Source organism: Thrips palmi, unplaced genomic scaffold (assembly GCF_012932325.1).
Source record: "Thrips palmi isolate BJ-2018 unplaced genomic scaffold, TpBJ-2018v1 HiC_scaffold_2, whole genome shotgun sequence".
In the NCBI taxonomy this organism is placed as follows: Eukaryota; Metazoa; Arthropoda; class Insecta; order Thysanoptera; family Thripidae; genus Thrips; species Thrips palmi.
In genome coordinates this window covers 8,881,722-8,901,721 of record NW_023144629.1, presented here as the reverse complement: position 1 = coordinate 8,901,721, position 20,000 = coordinate 8,881,722, and the positions used below count along the sequence as shown (strand labels likewise).

The following is a 20,000-nucleotide window of genomic DNA, read 5'->3' as shown; positions in this document are numbered from 1 at the left end:
AGTCTCTCTCTCACTCTTTCTCTGCCCGGCTGCTGCTTGTGAACAAATTCATTCCCGACCTGATCTGGATGGATGAATTCGTCTGGTCGAAAAAACAGCGCAGTGGCCGTGGCGTGCCGCGCGGGCCGAGGCCGGGCGAGGCTTGGCGGGGCCGAGGGGCCGAGGCCGGGCGAGGTGGAGGTCGTCGGGGCACGGCGCCATGCCGGGCCGTGTCGTGCCGCCGTCCCGATTCGTCTTTGGTTCTGCCGACTGCCACGCTGCTGCGTGGCACAGTGGGCCAGAAGACCGGTGGAGGCGGCCAAAACTCTCGACGCGTTTTGAGCTCCAGAGTCGCTAAACAGGGCTCGAACCGAGCGTGTGACCCCATCAATGGATTCCTCGTTCGAAGGGCAATCTATTGGTGGGGTCACACGTTCGGTTCGAGTCCTGGTTAGCGACTCTGGAGCTCAAAACGCGTCTAGAGTTTTGGCCGCCTCCACCGGTCTTCTGGCCCACTGTGCGTGGCTGGCGTGGCTGGGCCAGGGCCTGGCCGCCAGGCCGAGCCGGCCCGGGACGGCCGAGACTCCAGCGGGCATCATTTCTATTCCGAAAGCAAAGAAGCGACCCGCAGCCCGCGCAGCCCCCCCACAATAACAGAGGCAAAGTTCACATTCCCTTTTCCCCTCACTACTCCCTTCTCTTTTTTCTCTTCATCTTTTTTTTCCGGCGTGTTTTTGTATCCGTGGAGGCAGGCGGGCTGCTTGGAGGAGCCCCACGTCCATTTGCCGACGGTTGCCATGCGGCGGTGGCCGCGGAGCCCCGGGAAAGAGCATACCGCCCCGCCCCGCCCCGCCCCGCCCCGCCCCGCCCCACCCCGCCACTCAAGGCGGCCACGACCGACCGACCCGTCCCCCTAAAGCGCCCGTTTAAACCCCTACCACTATTCATCACACGTATTAACAGGGCCTCACACATTGCGCTGCGGCGGGGGCCCTGAGTGCGTGTTGTTAGGGGTTCCGACGAAGGAGGACCCCTATTGCCCGGGGCCGCTCAGAATTCTTCTTCTACGGACCCCCCAGGATGGACATTTCGCTCCCGCCATATTAATCCTTTTCATAATACAATAAAAAGTCCAGAAAATCTAAAAAATTTATCGTGGAAATTTTCCGTAAACGACTAAAACATAAATTTGCAACAATCAAGCACCCTTATCCGTTCACATTTTCCAGAAACGTTTCGAAGAAAAAATGTGCCACTCCTCAAAACTAAACTTCCTGCCTCATCAAAGTGACAAAAACTAATCACTGTTCTAAGAAAATGATAAAAACATGAAGAAAAATTCTCGATGAAAACGTCCCACTGCCATTATACCAACTGTCAAAATTTAAAGTCCATGATAAAAAGAAATTAAAACGCCGTAAAATTCACAAATGCCAATGTTCACTCATTGTACACTGATAAAACATTACACATGATTCAAATCTGTCATTAGTGAAAACTTCTTCAGCCCGGTTAGCGACCAGCTAAAAGTAGATTTTGGCCGCCTCACCGGTCTTCTGGCCCACTGTGCGTGGCTGGCGTGGCTGGCCAGGGCCTGGCCGCCAGCCGAGCGGCCCGGGACGGCCGAGACTCCAGCGGGCAGTCATTTCTATTCCGAAAGCAAAGAAGCGACCCGCAGCCCGCGCAGCCCCCCACAATAACAGAGGAAAGTTCACATTCCCTTTTCCCCTCACTACTCCCTTCTCTTTTTTCTCATCTTTTTTTTCCGGCGTGTTTTTGTATCCGTGGAGGCAGGCGGGCTGCTTGGAGGAGCCCCACGTCCATTTGCGACGGTTGCCATGCGGCGGTGGCCGCGGAGCCCCGGGAAGAGCATACCGCCCCGCCCCGCCCCGCCCCGCCCCGCCCCGCCCCACCCCGCCACTCAAGGTGCCACGACCGACCGACCCGTCCCTAAAGCGCCCGTTTAAACCCCTACCACTATTCATCACACGTATTAACAGGGCCTCACACATTGCGCTGCGGCCGAGGGGGTATGCACTCGCGTAATAGTCGGTTCACTCTATCTGTAATAGCACGCGTAATAATACGCGTAATAGTCGCGTAATAGCCGAAATTGTCAAAATTTTATCAATTTTGGTGTGTTTTAGGCCGTTTTTAGCTAAATTCCGATTAATTTGTGGCGTAATAGAGCGTAATAGCGTAATAGTCGGTACACAGGTTCAGAGAGCGCATACCCCCTCGGCTGCGGCGGGGGCCCTGAGTGCGTGTTGTTTTTGTTGTTGTTGTTGTTGTTGTTGTTGTTACTGCTGATGTTGTTGTTTGTTTGCTTGCGGCGTGTTGCGTGTGAAAGAACCCAGCGAATGAATCGCGCAGCGAGAGGCGTCGTTTTGCAGGGCGGACTGCACGCACCAAGATGGCGAGCAGCGAGGGATGGGATTCCGAAGACAGTGCTTCGTCGCCCTGTCTCTCTCGCACCGACGGTGGGACGCCCCGCGAGTGCGAGAGAGACAGAGCGTTATTCCGAATCAGCCTGCGGGCGCTCGGGTCAAACGATACATCTGCTTTAACCTGCTGCCGGGTGGGCTGGAAGGGGCAGTGTAGGGCCGCCGCCGTGGCTCCGAGCGCCTCCCCGCCTCGCCCCGCCTCGCCCCGCCTTTCTCCTGGAAATTCCAGGCGGGAAATTCCAGCTCCAGTTTGGGTTCTCAAGGAATTCCGAACGCCGCCAGCAAGCGGCAGCAGTGCGGTGCGCCCTGGCCGCAGTTCGACGGCCGTCCGCTGCACGTGCGCCGCCCGAGTGGCGCCGCCGCCTGCGAGCGCGAGCGCTCTGTCTCTCTCGCACTCGCGAGGCGCCCCTAAAGAGGCGAGAGAGACAGAGCGAGGCCTGCTGCACCGCAATAGTGGAGGCACAGCGCGCGTTGTCCTCGACGGCGGCCTCGACGGCAGCCTCTGTGACGGCCTCGAGGGTGGCCTTGGCGATGGCCTCGGTGACGGGCTCGACGGCGGCCTCGGTGACGTGCTCGACGGGGGCCTCGGTGACCTGCTCGACGGTGACCTCGGTGACCTGCTCGACGGTGGCGTCCGTGACGTGCTCGACGGTGGCCTCGGTGACGTGCTCGACGGTGGCCTCGGTGACGTGCTCGACGGTGGCCTCGGTGACCTGCTCGACGGTGGCCTCGGTGACCTGCTCGACGGTGGCCTCGGTGACGTGCTCGATAGTGGCCTCGGTGACGTGCTCGACGGTGGCCTCGGTGACCTGCTCGACGGTGGCCTCGGTGACCTGCTCGATGGTGGCCTCGGTGACCTGCTCGACGGCGGCCTCGGTGACCTGCTCGACGGCGGCCTCGGTGACCTGCTCGACGGCGGCCTCGGTGACGTGCTCGACGGTGGCCTCGGTGACCTGCTCGACGGTGGCCTCGGTGACCTGCGCGACGGTGGCCTCGGTGACCTGCTCGACGGTGGCCTCGGTGACCTGCTCGACGGTGGCCTCGGTGACCTGCTCGACGGCGGCCTCGGTGACCTGCTCGACGGTGGCCTCGGTGACCTGCGCGACGGCGGCCTCGGTGACCTGCTCGACGGCGGCCTCGGTGACCTGCTCGACGGTGGCCTCGGTGACCTGCTCGACGGTGGCCTCGGTGACCTGCGCGACGGTGGCCTCGGTGACTGCCTCGACGGCAGCCTTGACGATGGTCTCGGTGGCGGTTTCGGTGACGGCCTCATCGGCGGCCTCAACCGTGGCGGCGGTGGCCCTAGCGGTGGCCTCGGCGGTGGCCTCGGTGATGGCCTCGGCGTGCGCAAGGGCACCCGTAGATCTACGCGAGGCCGTCTGAGATCTAACATGGCCTGGCTGTGAGCTTCTTACCCCCTTCCCAGTCGCAGGGCCGGGGGCCCGGGGCCGTGGGGGCGTGGGCTGAGGGGGCGTGCTAGAACGCAGAGGGAGGTTCATGAGGGCAAAACCTCGAGACTTTCATAAAGCAACCAGCCCGCTCCGCCCGCCCCGCGCCCCAGCCTTCTCGCCCCTATGCCGTGCCGAGCCGAGCCAGCCCCCGGCCCCGGCCTCTACAATGGGGCGAATATATATACACATTCTGTCGCGTTGCCGCGCGTTGGCCGACAGTCGCCGAGGCAGGCACGCCGAGGCACGCCGAGGCACGCGGTGCGCGGCAGTGTCCCCGAATGTAACCCACAAATCCAGGAGGACAATCAGAGTGTCCTTCCCGGACTTGCGGGACTTCCAGGACGTCGCGGTCGTGACACGGTGTTGGTCTCTCGGTCTCTCTCGCACCCCGCAAGCGCGTCGTGTGAGTGCGAGGGAGGCCGAGCGACGGACAGTGGGCCAGAAGGCCTGCTGCCGCGCGTTTTGAGCTGCAGAGTCGCTAAACAGGGCTCGAACCGAGCGTGTGACCCGACCAATGGATTTCTCGTTCGGAGAGCAATCCATTGGTGGGGTCACACGTTCGGTTCGAGTCCCATTCAGCGACTCTGGAGCTCAAAACGCGTCCTAGAGTTCTGGCCGCCTCCTCCGGTCCTCCGGCCCACTGTGCGACGAGGAGCACCGCGCCGGTAGGACGCAAATTCAATATGGGAGGGGGAGTGTTGCTGCTTGGTCGGAGATCAGTCTGCACCGTTGATACAATCTACGGCTCGCCGCTCCGGCCAAGCGCCCCCCCCCCCCCCACTAGCGGCAAGTGAGAGGGCAGCGCAGCGCAACCAGAAATACATTTAGAAACTGCGTGATACACCGCGCTGGCCGGCCGGGGGTAGTATATCGTTCGCGTGCTTCCAAAGCAGGAATTCCACGTGGGAGTTTCAAAGCCCGTCTCTCTCTCCCTCTCTCTCTCTCTCCCTCTCTCTCTCTCTCTCTCTCCCTCTCTCTCCCCCCCTCTCTCTCTCTCTCTCTCTCTCTCTCTCTCTCTCTCTCTCTCTCTCGCATGCACGGGGCGTTCCGTGGGGGTGCGAGAGAGACAGAGCGACGCGAATCGCTGGGCCGTGAAACGCGCGAGCGGGGCACTCAGCGAGCGCGGCGGCGCGGCCACTGTTTGATTTTTAAAAAGCCTGGCGGCGGGGCGGCCGGGGCTGCCAGGCCTGCCGGGACTGCCCCCACAGTGCAGCTGCAGTCACGCTCCGTGAGTGAATTTCGCCGCGCCGATCTCACGCTGGAAACGCCGGAGCCGGACTGACCCACTGTTCTATTGGCCGGCCCGGCGCGGAACACTCCTTTTGTTTCGACGTCCTTTCAATATGTCACGCGGGTCAATCGGCTCGCTGTGCTCGCTGTGCACACTTTGCGAACAAGTGAAGGGAACAAAAAAAAGAGAGCGAGAGGGAACGGGAACGGGGCTGACTTTTGGTTGGCAGCCTCCACACTGCGACCACGGGGCCGCGCGGCCGGCCTACACTTTGACGATCGGAAAAAAATGTGGGTTAAGCTTGGCAGGTTTGTTGTAGGCGAACTGGAATGACCTTTCCCGTTGCCCGCCCCCGCGCCGCCCCCACACCGCCCCCGCACCGCCCCCGCACCGCCCCGCACCCCCGCACCGCCCCCGCCCGCCCCCCGCCCGCCCCCGCACCCCCCCCCACCCCCGCACTGCTGCCGCCGCCCCCATAGCAAGGCCAGAGGGGAGGAGGGGGGTCTGGCCCGCCCCTCGCCAAATACCTCTGTAATATGCATTTTAAAGCCCTGATGGTTATCATGACAAACGAGGCACCAGCCTCGCAACACGCAGACCCCTCACTCCTTCCCTCCCCACTACTCGCATTCCATCCACTCCCAGCCCAGCAAGCCCGCGCCTCACGCTGCACCACCACCGCGCCTCCCCCGCCCGTCTCGGTACCCCCTTACACTATTGCTCACTGTTGTTTCTCACCTTCCATTATTCTGCGACTCCCCAACCTATCACGTCTCTGTGACCCCTCCTATGGGCTGCTCACCGAACGAGCAATCCGTTGGTGGGGTCACACGCTCGGTTCGAGTCCTTTTCAGCGACTGTGGAGCTCAAAACGCGTCGAGTTTCGGTCGCCTGCGCCGCACAGTGGGCCAGAAGACCGGTGGAGGCGGACAAAACTCTAGACGCGTTTTGAGCTCCAGAGTCGCTGAAAGGCCTCGAACCGAACGTAGGCCTATGACCCCACCAATGGATTCCTCGTTCGGAGAGCAATCCATTGGTGGGGTCACACGTTCGGTTCAAGCCTCATATAGCGACTCTGGAGCTCAAAACGCGTTTTGGCCGCCTCCACCGGTCTTCTGGCCCACTGTGCGACGCCTCCTTTCTGTATGACTCGGGCAGCTTACAGGCGTCGCCAGCGGCGGTGGCGCCGCCAACTATTCAAAACGGCGCACCGAGATTGGCTTCGCGCTTCGCGCTCCGCGCCTCGCAACAAAGTCCGTTTACTGCGCCGCTCGAATTGGCCTGGCTGCTTCGCTATTCCTTGTCCGGAAGCGCAGCAGCGAAGCGGCGAAACGGCGGGGCGCATTGTTGTCTGCGCAGTCAGCGCGACGTGACGCGACGCGGTGCAGCGGCATGGCGGCGGCATGGCGGCGGCGCCACGCACTGGCGGCACGTCACGGTCAGCATCAACAATGGAACGCTCCGCCCCGCCCCACCCCGCCCCACCCCACCCCGCCTGCAGCTGCCAGGAAGAGGGACATTCGTCACTGTCGCGGCGATAAGGTGCCATGCCTCTATTCTTGCCAAGGGTAAATGCATAAATCCTTTTTTTTTTGCCCTTTTCCCCCTCTCTCTCTCTCTCTCTCTCTCTCTCTCTCTCTCTCTCTCTCTCTCTCTCTCTCTTCTCTCTCTCTCTCTCTCTCTCTCTCTCTCTTTTTTTGGGGAAGGCCCTCGAGCCAGGCATGCAGGCGGTGCCAAGTGGTCGCCACTTTTTTTTTTTCCAACCCTTTTCCCCCCGCTTTTAACGACTTGGTGAGCAGGCTGCACGCTGCCGGGACGGCGGTAGGCCTTCGCGGGCTCTAAAAATAAAAGTTCGATCACGAAACTTGAAAAAAAAAATTGTCACGAGGCCGCAGTTGAATACCTGCCGTGCGCGTCCTTGCCGCAGCGCGGATGGCGTCACGAAATCCCAGAGGTTGACGCGCGAAGCGCAAACGACCGGCAGCGGGTGAGTGGAAAGGCGTCATCGAACCCGGGGTTTTTATTCCCGTCGCAGCGAAAACGAAAACAAAACCGCCGCCGCGGACTGGAAATAAAGTAATGCCTCGTAATATTCATGCAGGAAACACGCTGGTGGCCGATCGGGGCCCCTACACCCGGGCGGTGGACACGCTCGCGCCAACGCCCACGCCGCCGCGTCTAAAAGTAGCGTCGCACAGTGGGCTAGAAGACCGGTGGAGGCGGACACACCTCGAGACACGCGTTTTGAGCTCCAGATTCGCTAAATGGGAGTTGAGCCGAACGTGTGACCCCACCAATGGATTGGTCTCCGGGCGAGGGAAACCAGTCGTGGGGGCACACGGTCGGTTCGAGTCCGATTTAGCGACTCTGGAGCTCAAAACGCGTCTCGGTTTGTCCGCCTCCCCCGGTCTTCTGGCCCACTGTGCGTCGCACCCCTATCCGGCCTGGGCCTCGGCGGCGCAGCGTTTTTTTCCTGGAAACGGGGAAAGCCTTCGCCCTGCACGGCCTTTTAGCGCGCCGACCGCCTAACGCCCAGCACTGCCCCACACCCCCCGCCTGACGCGCGCGTGTAATCCGGACCCCATCTACCCCCGTGCCAACGGCCCCCTCCCCCCCGGGCCCCCCGCCGCCCCGCGCCGCCCCGCGCCCCCCCACGTTCCAACGGCAGCACGGCAAGCGGGTGAAATAGAACAGAGCATACACGGCACGCCCTTCACGCCCCGCCCCCCCCCGCCCCGCCACGCCCCGCGCCCTGCATAGGGCCGCCACCAAGATAGGCCCCCTTATCCTGATACCTGTCATCCCCGAACACGGCTAGCATTGAGCGCCGCTTTTGTGTGTGTGTGTGTGTGTGGGTGTGTGTTGTGGGGGGTGTGTTTGTGTGGGTGATATGCGCCCGCCTGTTTTCCTTTACCCCTTTTTTTTATTGAAGGTACTTGGGTTTAGCTGCGGCCTCGCAAAAAACCGATGCGGCACGCGCTGCGCGCACGACCGGCCGCGCACCCAGGGGCACTTTGAAAAACGGTCGGCAGTTTTCCGCTTTATTGGGGCGGGGGGGGAATTTCCGTTTTATTGGCCAAAATCCAAATTTTGGTCCAGACCCAAAAAGGGTAACCCAATTCCCCCCCGGTTTGTTCAGGTTTTGGGGTACATTTTCGGCGAGTTTTTTTACCCCTCGGGCTCAAAAGCCCTGAGTTCTGGGCCCCCCGGGTTTTGGTTGGGGGCGGCCCCCTTTCCTGGTGGCGACCGTTTTTCCGAAACCCCGGTTTGGGGGTTGGGGGCCGGAAACTCTGACGCCTTTTGGGCTCCAGGGGCCCCCCCTAAAAAGGGCCCGCCGCCCCCCCGCCCCCCAAGGCCCGTTCGGGAGGGGGGCCAATCCAATTGGTGGGGCCCTTTTTGGTTCGAACCCGGGGTTGCGCCCCCCTGGGCCCCAAACGGCGCTCACGCTGAAGTAACAGGTTTCAGAATTAAGTTTGAAGAGACTTTCTACATCAACAATGCCCTCAGAAATTTTTAATTATCTGATTAGAAAAGCACAAGCAAAATCAACAAGCTTCAAACTCAAGAAAAAGAAAAAGAAGAAAATGTAAACAAGGAGAAATACCAACCCCTCGAATCAATTTCTCCTCTCTTTTCTTCAAAGAGGAAATCACCACTTTGTAGAAAATGAAGAAGGGAGAAGAAAGAAGAATTCCAGAAAAACAATTTCAATGTAAACATATCTACAATCCATTTCTTGCAAGTCTAAATCAGTCATCATTTTGCTGTCAACCGGGCCCCTGCCACCCTGAGCATAGGCCACCATCGTCACACCGAAGAGAGCCAGTGCGCTGTTGCCTACCTGCACGGCGCCATAAAGACAACCTTTTTGAAGTATCCTTAAAAATGCATATTATTTACTTATCTTTTTTTTCTTTATTAAATTATCTTATTTTCTTTATTTAAAAAAAAATGTTAATTGTTTAAATATAAAAAATAAAAAAAAAACAAATTGTAAAACACTGCATCATGCACCATAAATACCTCAAGAGACATTAAAACTGCATGTTTTTTGTGACAAATTTTCACACACCCCTTTTTGGCCCGCTTTGTGAACTTAAAAACCCCCCAATAAATCCTGTTATAAACTAAAAACTAAACTCTCTCTCTCTCTCTCTCTCTCTCTCTCTCTCTCTCTCTCTCTCTCTCTCTCTTTCTCTCTCTCTCTTTCTCTCTCTCTCTCTCTCTCTCTCTCTCTCTCTCTCTCTCTCTCTCTCTCTCTCTCTCTCTCTCTCTGGGAAGGTCCTCGAGCCAGGCATGCAGGCGGTGCCAAGTGGTCGCCACTTCTTTTTTTCCAACCCTTTTTCCGCCGCTTTTAACGACTTGGTGAGCAGGCTGCACGCTGCCGGGACGGCGGTAGGCCTTCATGGGCTCTAAAAATAAAAGTTCGATCACGAAACTTGAAAAAAAAAAACAAAACTTGTCATGAGGCCGCAGTTGAATACCTGCCGTGCGCGTCCTTGCCGCAGCGCGGATGGCGTCACGAAATCCCAGAGGTTGACGCGCGAAGCGCAAACGACCGGCAGCGGGTGAGTGGAAAGGCAGTCATCGAGCCCGCGGGTTTATTCCCGTCGCAGCGAAAAACGAAAACAAAACCGCCGCCGCGGACTGGAAATAAAGTAATGCCTCGTAATATTCATGCAGGAAACACGCTGGTGGCCGATCGGCCGCTACACCGGTCGGTGGACACGCTCGCGCCAACGCCCACGCCGCCGCGTCTAAATGTAGCGTCGCACAGTGGGCCAGAAGACCGGTGGAGGCGGACAAACCTCGAGACGCGTTTTGAGCTCCAGAGTCGCTAAATGGGAGCTGAGCCGAACGTGTGACCCCACCAATGGATTGGTCTCCGGACGAGGAATCCATTCGTGGGGTCACACGGTCGGTTCGAGTCCCATTTAGCGACTCTGGAGCTCAAAACGCGTCTCGAGGTTTGTCCGCCTCCACCGGTCTTCTGGCCCACTGTGCGTCGCACCCCTATCCGGCCTGGGCGCTCGGCGGCGCAGCGTTTATTCCTGGAAACGGGCAAAGCCTTCGCCCTGCACGGCCTTTTAGCGCGCCGACCGCCTAACGCCCAGCACTGCGCAGCACGCCCACCGCCTGACGCGCGCGTGTAATCCGGACCCCATCTACCCCCGTGCCAACGGCCCTCCGGCCCCGCGCCGCCCCGCGCCGCCCCGCGCCCCGACGTTCCAACGGCAGCACGGCAAGCGGCTGAAATAGAACAGAGCAGTACACGGCACGCCCTTCACGCCCCGCCCCACCCCGCCCCGCCACGCCCCGCGCCCTGCATAGGGCCGCCACCAAGATAGGCCACCTTATCCTGATACCTGTCATCCTCGAACACGGCTAGCATTGAGCGCCGCTGTGTGTGTGTGTGTGTGTGTGTGTGTGTGTGTGATATGCGCCCGCCTGTTTTCCTTTACCCTTTTTATTATTGAAGGTACTGGTTGAGCTGCGGCCTCGCAAAAAGCCGATGCGGCACGCGCTGCGCGCACGACCGGCCGCGCACGCACATCGAGTGCTGAGTGCTGGCGGAGTGGTTGTCGGCGTGCTCTGCCTGGCCTTGGCGCACAGTGGGCCAGAAGACCGGTGGAGGTGGCCGAAACTCTAGACGCGTTTTGAGCTCCAGAGCCGCTAAACAGGGCTCGAACCGAACGTGTGACCCCACCAACGGATTCCTCGTTCGGAGAGCAATCCATTGGTGGGGTCACACTTTTCGGTTCGAGTTCTGTTTAGCGGCTCTGGAGCTCAAAACGCGCCAAGAGTTCTGGCCGCCTCCACCGGTCTTCTGGCCCACTGCGTGGCGGCCCTCTTGCCGTCGAAATGAGACGACCGTTTGACGCGAACCCCTTGTTGCTTGCAGAGGTTGGCGGCTCGTGCAGAGACTCTGACGCCATCCTGGTGTCGGGCTGCAACATCGTGGGCCCCGCCTGCGACTGCGGCCGCGCGCCCCTCTGCCCCGGCGACGGCGCCGTCTCGGACGAGGACGGCGCCGACCTGGACAACTCCCTGACCGTGACCAGGCCCTTCGCCTTCGACACCAAGGAGGAGTGCGACCTCAACCTGGGCGTCATGCTGGACGCCGAGCGGCAAGCGTACGAGGGTGAGTCTTCGGTCTTGTCTTTGTTTGCCAGAGAGACCCGCCATGTAGACTTAGCAGGATGACACGTGAAAAACAACAACAGAAGACTTGAAAAACGTGCTGCCCGCGTCCAGCCGGCCCAGCCAGCCGCCTGCGAATCGGCGCATAGGCAACACGGTGCACACCGCTGCGCGGCAGGTCGCTGCGATGCCTGCCTCGCAGGCGCTACCCGTGCTGTGCCCAGTGGGCCAGACGGGTGGAAGCGGCCAAAACTCTGGACGCGATTTGAGCTCCAGAGTCGCTGAACAGGACTCGAACCGAGCGTGTGACCCCCACCAATGGATCCCTCGTTCGGAGAGCAATCCATTGGTGGGGTCACACGTTCGGTTCGAGTCCCATTTAGCGGACTCTGGAGCTCGAAACGCGTCGAGAGTCTTTTGCCGCCTCACCGGCCTTCTGGCCCACTGTGCGGTGCCGGGCAGCCAGTGCACTAGTAGGTGACAAAGCGCGCAATGACCCAGTGCCGGGAGGGCAGCCGCTGTCCAGTGGCGCGGCAAGACGAGAGCGGGCACCGCTACCGCTCCGTGACGCCCTGGAGTTTGGAAGCCCCTGATCCAAAGTGGCGGCGGGGAAATGGTGCGAATGAAATGGCGCGACCGGCTTGCCGTGCTGCAGGCGGCAGTGCAGGGTGCTAATACTGCCCGGTGGTTGGCTTATTTCGAGCAGCTTAAGACCTTGTGCGGCCTTGGGGCGGTGTGAGGGGAGGAGGGGGGGGGGGTTGTTGGAGTTGGGCAGGATCGGGAGACGCCTTCTCCGCCGACCTCATCTCGTCCTGTCCGTTTTCACCGCTTTTTTTTCTCTCCCTCCCTTCCTCCGTCCCTTCCCCCCCCCCCCCCCCCCCCCCCCCCGCCTCCACCGGGCTGCTCTTTCGAAATCCATCCGGGCTTCACGCCGTGCGCCGCCAGCAGACTGATGCCGCAGTATCGGTCTCCCTCGCACTCTGGCGCTCGGCCCGTGCGGCCCGTGGGTGCGAGAGAGACGGGGCGAGACGGCCTGCGCAGCCCTTGGCGCAGCCAGCTTGTCGGCGGAAAGAAAGCAGCGCGTCCGTAAACGACACGCTTGTGAATTATTCCACTTCTCACGGCTAGAAACAGGATTTGCGCGTCGAGGGCGATGTTCCCCCCAGCCTACACAATTTATGATAATTCGTCGGGTTGGTGTTTTTTTTTCTTTTCGTCCCGTCCCTCTTGCTCGTCCCCCAGCCTCGGCGCGTGCGCGGCGGACTGGCACTCGGCGCTCGTCGCTCTGTCTCTCTCCCATGCGCGACGTTCCGTGAGTGGGAGGGAGACAGACAGTGTGACAGGCTGACGTGGTCCACCTCCTCCACGCTGTGGCGCCCTGGCCGCGAGCCGCGGTGGTGTGACGTAGCCTGAGTGATGTCCTGGATGAAGGCATAGATGAGTCTCGCCCCGAGGCGGCCTGGATGACGGCCTGGATGACGACCTGAATGACGACCTGGATGACGACCTGGATGACAACCTTGATGACGACCTGAATGACGACCTGGCTGACGGCCTGAATGACGACCTGGATGACGACCTGGATGACGACCTGGATGACGACCTGGATGACGGCCTGGATGACGGCCTGGATGTCGGTCTGGATAACGATCTGGATCAAGGGGTACCCAACTCAAGATAATCATTGCACGTCTAGTTGGTAATCAGTGAAATAATCAACATCATCCAATGAAATGACAGTCATACTTTCGGGGATTCAATCACTTTTGACCATTTTTGCGAGACCACTGCTCCGAAACTATCAGCGGTCAAAGCCTTCCCGAGGCGGGGCATGAAAGAGTAGGGTCTTCAGAATAGTAAGGCGTCGAGGAAGGCCTATGACCGCAACTAAATTGGATGCAGTGACCGTTCAAAGTCAGCAAAAACGGTGATTTTCTGAAATTCATTCACTTTTTGTCCATTTTTGCGAGACTACTGCTCCCAAACTATCAGCGGTCAAAGCCTTCCCGAGGCGGGGCATGAAAGAGTAGGGTCTTCACAATAGTAAGGCGTCGAGAAAGGCCTATGACCGCAACTAAATTTGACGCAGTGGCTGCCCAAAGTCAACAATATTGAATTTCCGACTAAACAGCTTTTCGAGGTCGGCGCTCAAATAATCCCCAATATTTCCCAATAATCAACATAATAACCTCCTATAATCACTGATAAATAATAAAATAATCAAAAGAAATCACATGTAATCATACTTTAAATATAATCAGTGTACATGAAAATCTTGAGTTGGTTACCCCTTGGTCTGGATGGTGGCCTGGATGGTGGCCTGGATGGTGGCCTGGGTGGTGGCCTGGATGGTGGCCTGGATGGTGGCCTGGATGGTGGCCTGGATGGTGGCCTGGATGGTGGCCTGGATGGTGGCCTGGATGGTGGCCTGGATGGTGGCCTGGATGGTGGCCTGGATGGTGGCCTGGGTGGCGGCCTGGATGGTGGCCTGGATGGTGGCCTGGATGGTGACCTGGATGGTGGCCTGGGTGGCGGCCGGCCAATACCACCGAGTCGGCTGCCTGCTGCTTGGTGATGCGCGTCCTCGCCGCTCCCTGGGGCACTCCTCCGGTGCGGCTCGGTTCCGGCTCGTCCCGGCTCAGCGCGGCTCCGGTTCGGCTCCTGCTTCCCCCCCCCCCCCCCCCGTCTCTTCCTCTCTCCCTCCCTCTGTGATCTCGCAGTGACTCCCTGTCTTTAATTAATCACCAGCAGGGGCACTGCTAATGAGCCCAAGCCCGTATTGGTGTACCTGTAATTGGAACAGAGTGAAATTGTTGCGAGGGAAACACTGGCTCCGTTCTCCTGTAAACACACAAAAAAAACGGACACGAAAAAAATCCGACTTATTAGATTTTTTTTCGGTTCAGCGTGTGGTGTACCGCCGGAAAGTCTGACCCCGTTGCTATTTTTTCCCCTACTCTGTGAAATTGCGGGCTATTATTTCCCGAGCAGTGCGGAAAGCAATGCTAATTTCCACGCTTTTCCCCCCCTCATTTTCCCCCCGCTTTCATTTCTCCTTTACATTGTAAATGGGGTGCGGCTTGTGCTGCCTGCCCTGCCTGTGCTCGGGTCGGGGCTGGTGTTATCGGCCGTGAACTGTTCGGAGGGTGTTCTCCGGTTTTCACGACGGGCTGCATCCCTTCCGGCCTTGGAGGGTACGTTCGTTCATCGACCCTTTGCCCCGCCGTGCCCCGCCGTGCCCCCACCGCGGCCGTGGCCTTTCGCGCCCGAATTTCGGCTCCCTCGCGGGCCTCGCGGCGAACATGATGATGAAGACCATTATTTGGGCCGCGAAATTTGGCCGCGTGACACGGCTAGTTGTTGTTGCGGGCCGCCCATTTTTTCCTGTGACAGCACACCCGTAAAATTGAGCTCTGTCCAAGACGGCGAAACACGGCGTCGAATCTTATTTTTCTCCCGTGGCCATGCTTATTTCCTTCGGAGTGTTTTGGAGTTGATATTTCAGTGAATGTGAGGTAGTCGCCCCTTGAATGAGGGGTCCAGCAATCGCTCCTCCGCGACCTTCGGTTCGGTACAAGGTACTCTCCCCGCTGCGCGCCCCGAGTCGGATTGGTCGCTACTGCTTGGCATTCAGGGCCGCCTCGCCAGCAGCCTGATTCCGAGAGTAGGCTCCGTCGCTCTGTCTCTCTCGCACCTATTCGGGCCGCCCTATGTGTGCGAGAGAGACAGAGCGACGAAAGCGACTCTCGGAATCCGTCTCCAGCGACGCTGCCGGTTGACGAGTTCCCCCTTTCTCGCGACGAATAAAACCGGGTTCGCCACCGCCGCCTCGCTGCGGGCTCTCGGCGCCAAGCGCGCCAAACCAAACAATAAACAGGCGAGCGTATCGCCCTGGTATCGCCCCGGTGGAGTCCGGAGGGAGGGGCCGGTCGGTGGCTGGATTCGTCCATCGCGCCATTTTACCGTGTATCCGCAGTAAAACGAAAGCGCTGCGGGGCGAGGCTAGGGCGGCTAGGGCGGCGACCTTGGAGGTGTGCGCCGTGACCTTGAACCCCGATCACGGCAAAGGCGCCGACCAAAAGTTGTCAGCGGGGTGACTTTGAACGCCGGGCGACGTTGGCCTAAGATTAAAGGGTTCCGAGACGAAAAAGGGGAAAAAAGGCGTGCCGGCTGAGGCAAGGGTGGGTAAAGGGGAGGGGCGCAGGTTGAGGGCTCCAGAGAAAATCGTGGTTGGAATCGGCGCGCAGTGCAGTGACGACGCTACTCCGCGCACGAGTAACTTTTTAATGGTTGCCTTATCTCTCTCGCGTCGCGGAGTATTGACGAGGCTGCAATGCGCTGTCGGCACTGGCAGCACACCGTAACCGTGGCCTGGTTCCCCTGGGGCTGCACGACCGTCGCACCAGGGCCAGCGGCTTCCCCGGGTGAGCGAGCGAGTCCTCTTCACGGTCCTTACTTTTCAACCCGTGCTCTCTCTCTCTCTCTCTCTCTCTCTCTCTCTCTCTCTCTCTCTCTCTCTCTCTCTCGCAGCGGACCAGTCCTGCCGCAAACAATCGTCGGACGCTCGGTGGGAATTCATCCGGTTGTGTTCTTTTCAATCCAAGCCCCGTAATGGCTTCGAAATTACCCAAGGGGAAGCTTCATTCTCTCCTCTCTCTCTCTCCCTCTCTCTCTTCTCTCTCTCTCTCTCTCTCTCTCTCTTCCCTCCTCTCTCTCTTCTCTTTCTCTCTCTCTTTCTTCTCTCTCTCTCTCTCTCCTCTCTCTCTCTCTCTCTCTCTCTCTCTCCGCCTGACTTGTTCCTACCCGGTGCCAGCGTGGCACTCTACTTCCGCGTCACGCCAAGTAGCTACACTGGCCGGACAGCGCCTGCGATGTTTGTCAAATTTACCTCAGCGCGGAGCTTCGACATCTTTTGTCTCCTCAACTTTAAAAGAATTAGTTTAAAAAGTGAGAAAAATTTACATTAAAAATTGATGTTTACAGAAAGTCAAATGATACGTACTTAGATTGCGACTTTCCATAAGGCAGACACATGCCAACTTCTGTAGGTAAGGAATTTTTCTGGAATTTTTGACTTGATTTCGGTTTTGCAAGGGTTATCCAAAGGCAAGAGGTTGAATATTGACTCGGCCGGGAGACGCGATCAAGAGAAAAAGAAGACTGTACTGGATTCGTGCCTTTTAAGGGCCTGGTTTAAGGGCGACCCCTGCACGGCGCAGCCCCAGGAGATAAGGCTTCCGTTGTGATGTCGCGGCGTGGCGGGGCGTGGCGGGGCGTGGCGAGGCGGGGCGCCCCGAATGTCTACCGCTTTGTCAACGCCAAGAAGAATTGAGCCTCAAATGGAAAATCACAATCATGGGGCGAAGCCGTGTCACGGTCCCGTCTTGGGATTCATTCGCCGCAAACCGTCCATTCCCCCCAACCCCCGCGCTTTCTCTCTCTCTCTCTCTCTCTCTCTCTCTCTCTCTCTCTCTCTCTCTCTCTCTCTGACTGTCGCACGCTGCGTCGTCGTCCATCAACCACATCTCGGTTGTGACGTCGCGGTTCGCGCCTTCCTTTCTTCTCTTTTTCTTTCTTTCTTTCTTTCTTTCTTTCTTTCTTTCTTTCTTTCTTTCTTTCTTTCTTTCTTTCTTTCTCTTTCTTCCTTTCCCGTCGTTGGTTCGTCTGTCCTCCCTGATTTCCGTGTTGCCTCCTTGTTGTTGTTACTCTCGTTTTACCTCCGCACAGCCCGCGCGACTGCCTTGTGCACTTTCATCCGTATTGCAACGCGGAGATAAGTCTTCTCTTGCGGCTGCGAAGTCGTCCTCTCTCTCTCTCTCTCTCTCTCTCTCTCTCTCTCTCTCTCTCTCTCTCTCTCTCTCTCTCTCTCCTCGCAACATCAGCAGCGCACGAGGGCCGGCGGGTCAGGTCGTGGGGCCCCGGGGCTGGCTTCACCTTGCTTCACCTTATCGGCCGCAGGGACTCAGTGACTCACAATGGACGGTCCGCCCTCCCCTGTGTGTGTGTGTGTGTGTGTGTGTGTGTGTGTTTTAGTGTGTGGCTTGAGGATGAATGTGTGTGTGTGTAGAGCAAGTTTACATGCGGGCTGTTGTGCAAGGCGGACAAAATCCACCTAAAGAAAAAGGTTGTTGCGGCATCCTCCTCCTCCTCCTCCTCCTCCTCCCCCTTCCTCCTCCTCCTCCCCTCCTCCTCCTCCTCCCCTCCTCCTCCCCTTTCCTCCCCCTCCCCTCCTCCCCCCCTCCTCCCCCTCCCCCTCCTCCCCTCCTCCTCCCCCCCCTTCCTCTCCCCCTCCTCCTCCTCCTCCTCTCCCCCTTCCCCCTCCCCCCCCTTTCCCTCCCCCCTCCTCCTCCTCCTCCTCCCCCCTCCTCCCCCCGTGTGACACCAACTTTTTTAAACGACTTTAAAGGCAAAAAGAAAAAATTCAAAAAATATAAGTGAGCACGCCCTGCGCAATTTTTTCCCCCGATTCGGAATCCACCGTTCTCACCTTTTTTCGGTCCACCCGGTCCGCTCGCTTCCTCCCACACTGTTTGTCACACTGGGTGGTGCGCCTCCCTGCGATACTCCCCGCTATAAATATCAGCAGTCGGCAAAGGCGGCGAAGGCGGCAGCGAAAGCCCAATGCCTTGGAACACGTTAGCGGGGCGTCGGCAAGTCAGCGCCAGGGAAGGGAATTTGCAGGACTTTCTATACCTTCCTCCACCGAAAAAAAAAAAAAAAAAAAAAAATAAATATTCGATGAACAGGATGCACTGGAAAAACGGAGAGTTCTCGATCCGAGAGCATTTGTCTCACTTCGGGAGATGCTCTCGAAAATTGGTTGAGAGCATTCAATCATTGCGACGCTTCGTCTCCATCGTCTCTATCATCTTCCATGGGGCTGTAGTGTACAAAGTGTGGTGCTGCGGTACAGACTCGCTTGCCGGACAAAACTGGAAGCTTCCGCAACTAATTTTCTCGACTGCCACCGAGACACTCTGTCGGCCCGTCTTTTTCGTCTGCCCGTCTGTCTGCCTGTTCGCCTTTTGTCCGCTCGCCGCCGTCGGATGCATTCATCCCATTCACTGCACAATGATTCGGAAAGGGCCGTCGTCGCGAGGGTCAAGAGGGAAGGGGGGGGGATGTTGCCCCGACTGTGGCGAAGGAGAAGTTGCTACCCCTGCCAATGCCCCCCCCCCTCCCCCCCCGGCCCGGCTAGTCTGGTGGCAGCCCCGAGGCTTCGGGGAGGGCTCGCAGGGGAGGGGGGGGGGCATTCATGAAATGATTGGTGGGGACGCATGCACCCGGAAGTTCCACCAGTGACATTGGCTGCGCCGTGAGACAGCCAGCCGCCGTTGCCATGGCGACACCGTGGCAGGCAGTGGCAGCCAGTGGCAGGCCTGCTGAATTTTCCACGAACCGCCGCCCCCTCTGCCGCCGTTTGATTAAGGACACATTCCTCCGCCTAATTTGAGTCGCGCTCAAGCCAAACCTCGGTTTAACCTTGAACAGTGGCGTGGGGGGGGGGGGGGGGAGCGCCTGAATACGGCGCAAATGAGTGTCCCTGCGAAATTCATGAAGGATGAATTATTGCGCGGCATAGTGCTCCTCGTCTCATCCGCCATCCGCCTGCAAGCGTGGGTGCCGGGCTAAGCCGCCGCCATGGCGCGCCACTAGGAGGAATAGTTCTCGGGAAAACTGCGGTGGCCCGCAGTGGGGCCGAAGGCCGGTGGAAGCGGCCAAAACTATTGACGCGTTTTGAGCTCCAGAGTTGCTAAACAGGACTCGAACCAAACGTGTGACCCCACCAATGCATTCCTCGTTCAGAGAGCAATCCATTGGTGGGGTCACACGTTTAGTTTGAGTCCTATTTAGTGACTCTGAAGTTCAAACCCCGCCCGGAATTTTGACGCCCCCCACCGGTCTTCTGTGCGGCCCCAGCAGCATCGGCTGCGGGCAGCAGCAGCGCCACCTTAACCTATTTTCTCTTATTTTTTTGCCATCTTGCCTTCATCTCCGGGCGTCCCGGACGCTGGCTGCCAGGCAGTGCCTTGCCTGGGGTCCCTGGGCACGCCACTTCCCCGCGTCTCCCGTTAAAAATTAGCCCCTGAATATTTGAGCGCTGCGTCAACAGGTCTCGCCGGGTCTGGCTGACGGGCGCTGCGCCGCTGGCCGGACTGGCCTGCTGGCCGGGCGGGCGCTTCTCAGGGCCACGGCCTCTGCCACGGCCTCGGCCCCGTCCGTCCCGAGTCCAGTCAACCATGCGCGCCGTGGTTGCCCACGGCCTCGCCGCAGGCCTCGTCGCCGGCCCACGGCCCTGGACATGTGCCATGGACAGTCCTGCCCCGAGCGGCCGCTGTCAGAAGCTCATGAGCCCCCTCGAGCACGCCGGGCCGCCTTTCGGCCTTTGTCTTGGCGAAGGGCTTCTAACAGGCCGCCGGGGCCTTTGTTTCCCCGTTTCGGCATTATTTCGGCATCCCTTCTGTTTTTGTTGTGGACGGAGACGGGCGCGTTGATGGGCAGCCGGATCAAGCGAGCCATCACCGCACGCCGTGCCACGAGGTGAAACCACAGCCAGATTACCGGAACAAAAATATGACATGCGGCTGTACCTTGCGAACAGGTCAAATTACGAGCGTCATGCATGAAACAGGAAAGCCCGTCAATCGATTTTTAAAAATGAAGTCCCCTTGAGCATCACGTTTGTAACTCTCTCCGTTTACTTGTTATTTACACTAGAAGTTAGTTTGTTGGAGTCTTCCGGGGACGACTTTT

The 20,000-nt window shown here is 58.8% G+C and overlaps 1 protein-coding gene across 1 annotated transcript in view; it reads left to right on the top strand.

Annotated features, from left to right (window-relative positions):
* Positions 1-11,315, top strand: part of LOC117647485 (cysteine-rich motor neuron 1 protein) — a 31,431-nt gene extending 20,116 nt beyond the window's left edge. The window contains exon 2 of the mRNA XM_034389241.1: positions 11,008-11,315. Within this exon, the coding sequence (XP_034245132.1) occupies positions 11,008-11,309 (302 nt within the window). The 3' untranslated portion in view covers positions 11,310-11,315. The remainder of the gene's footprint in view (positions 1-11,007) is intronic.
* The last annotated feature ends 8,685 nt before the right edge of the window (positions 11,316-20,000 follow it).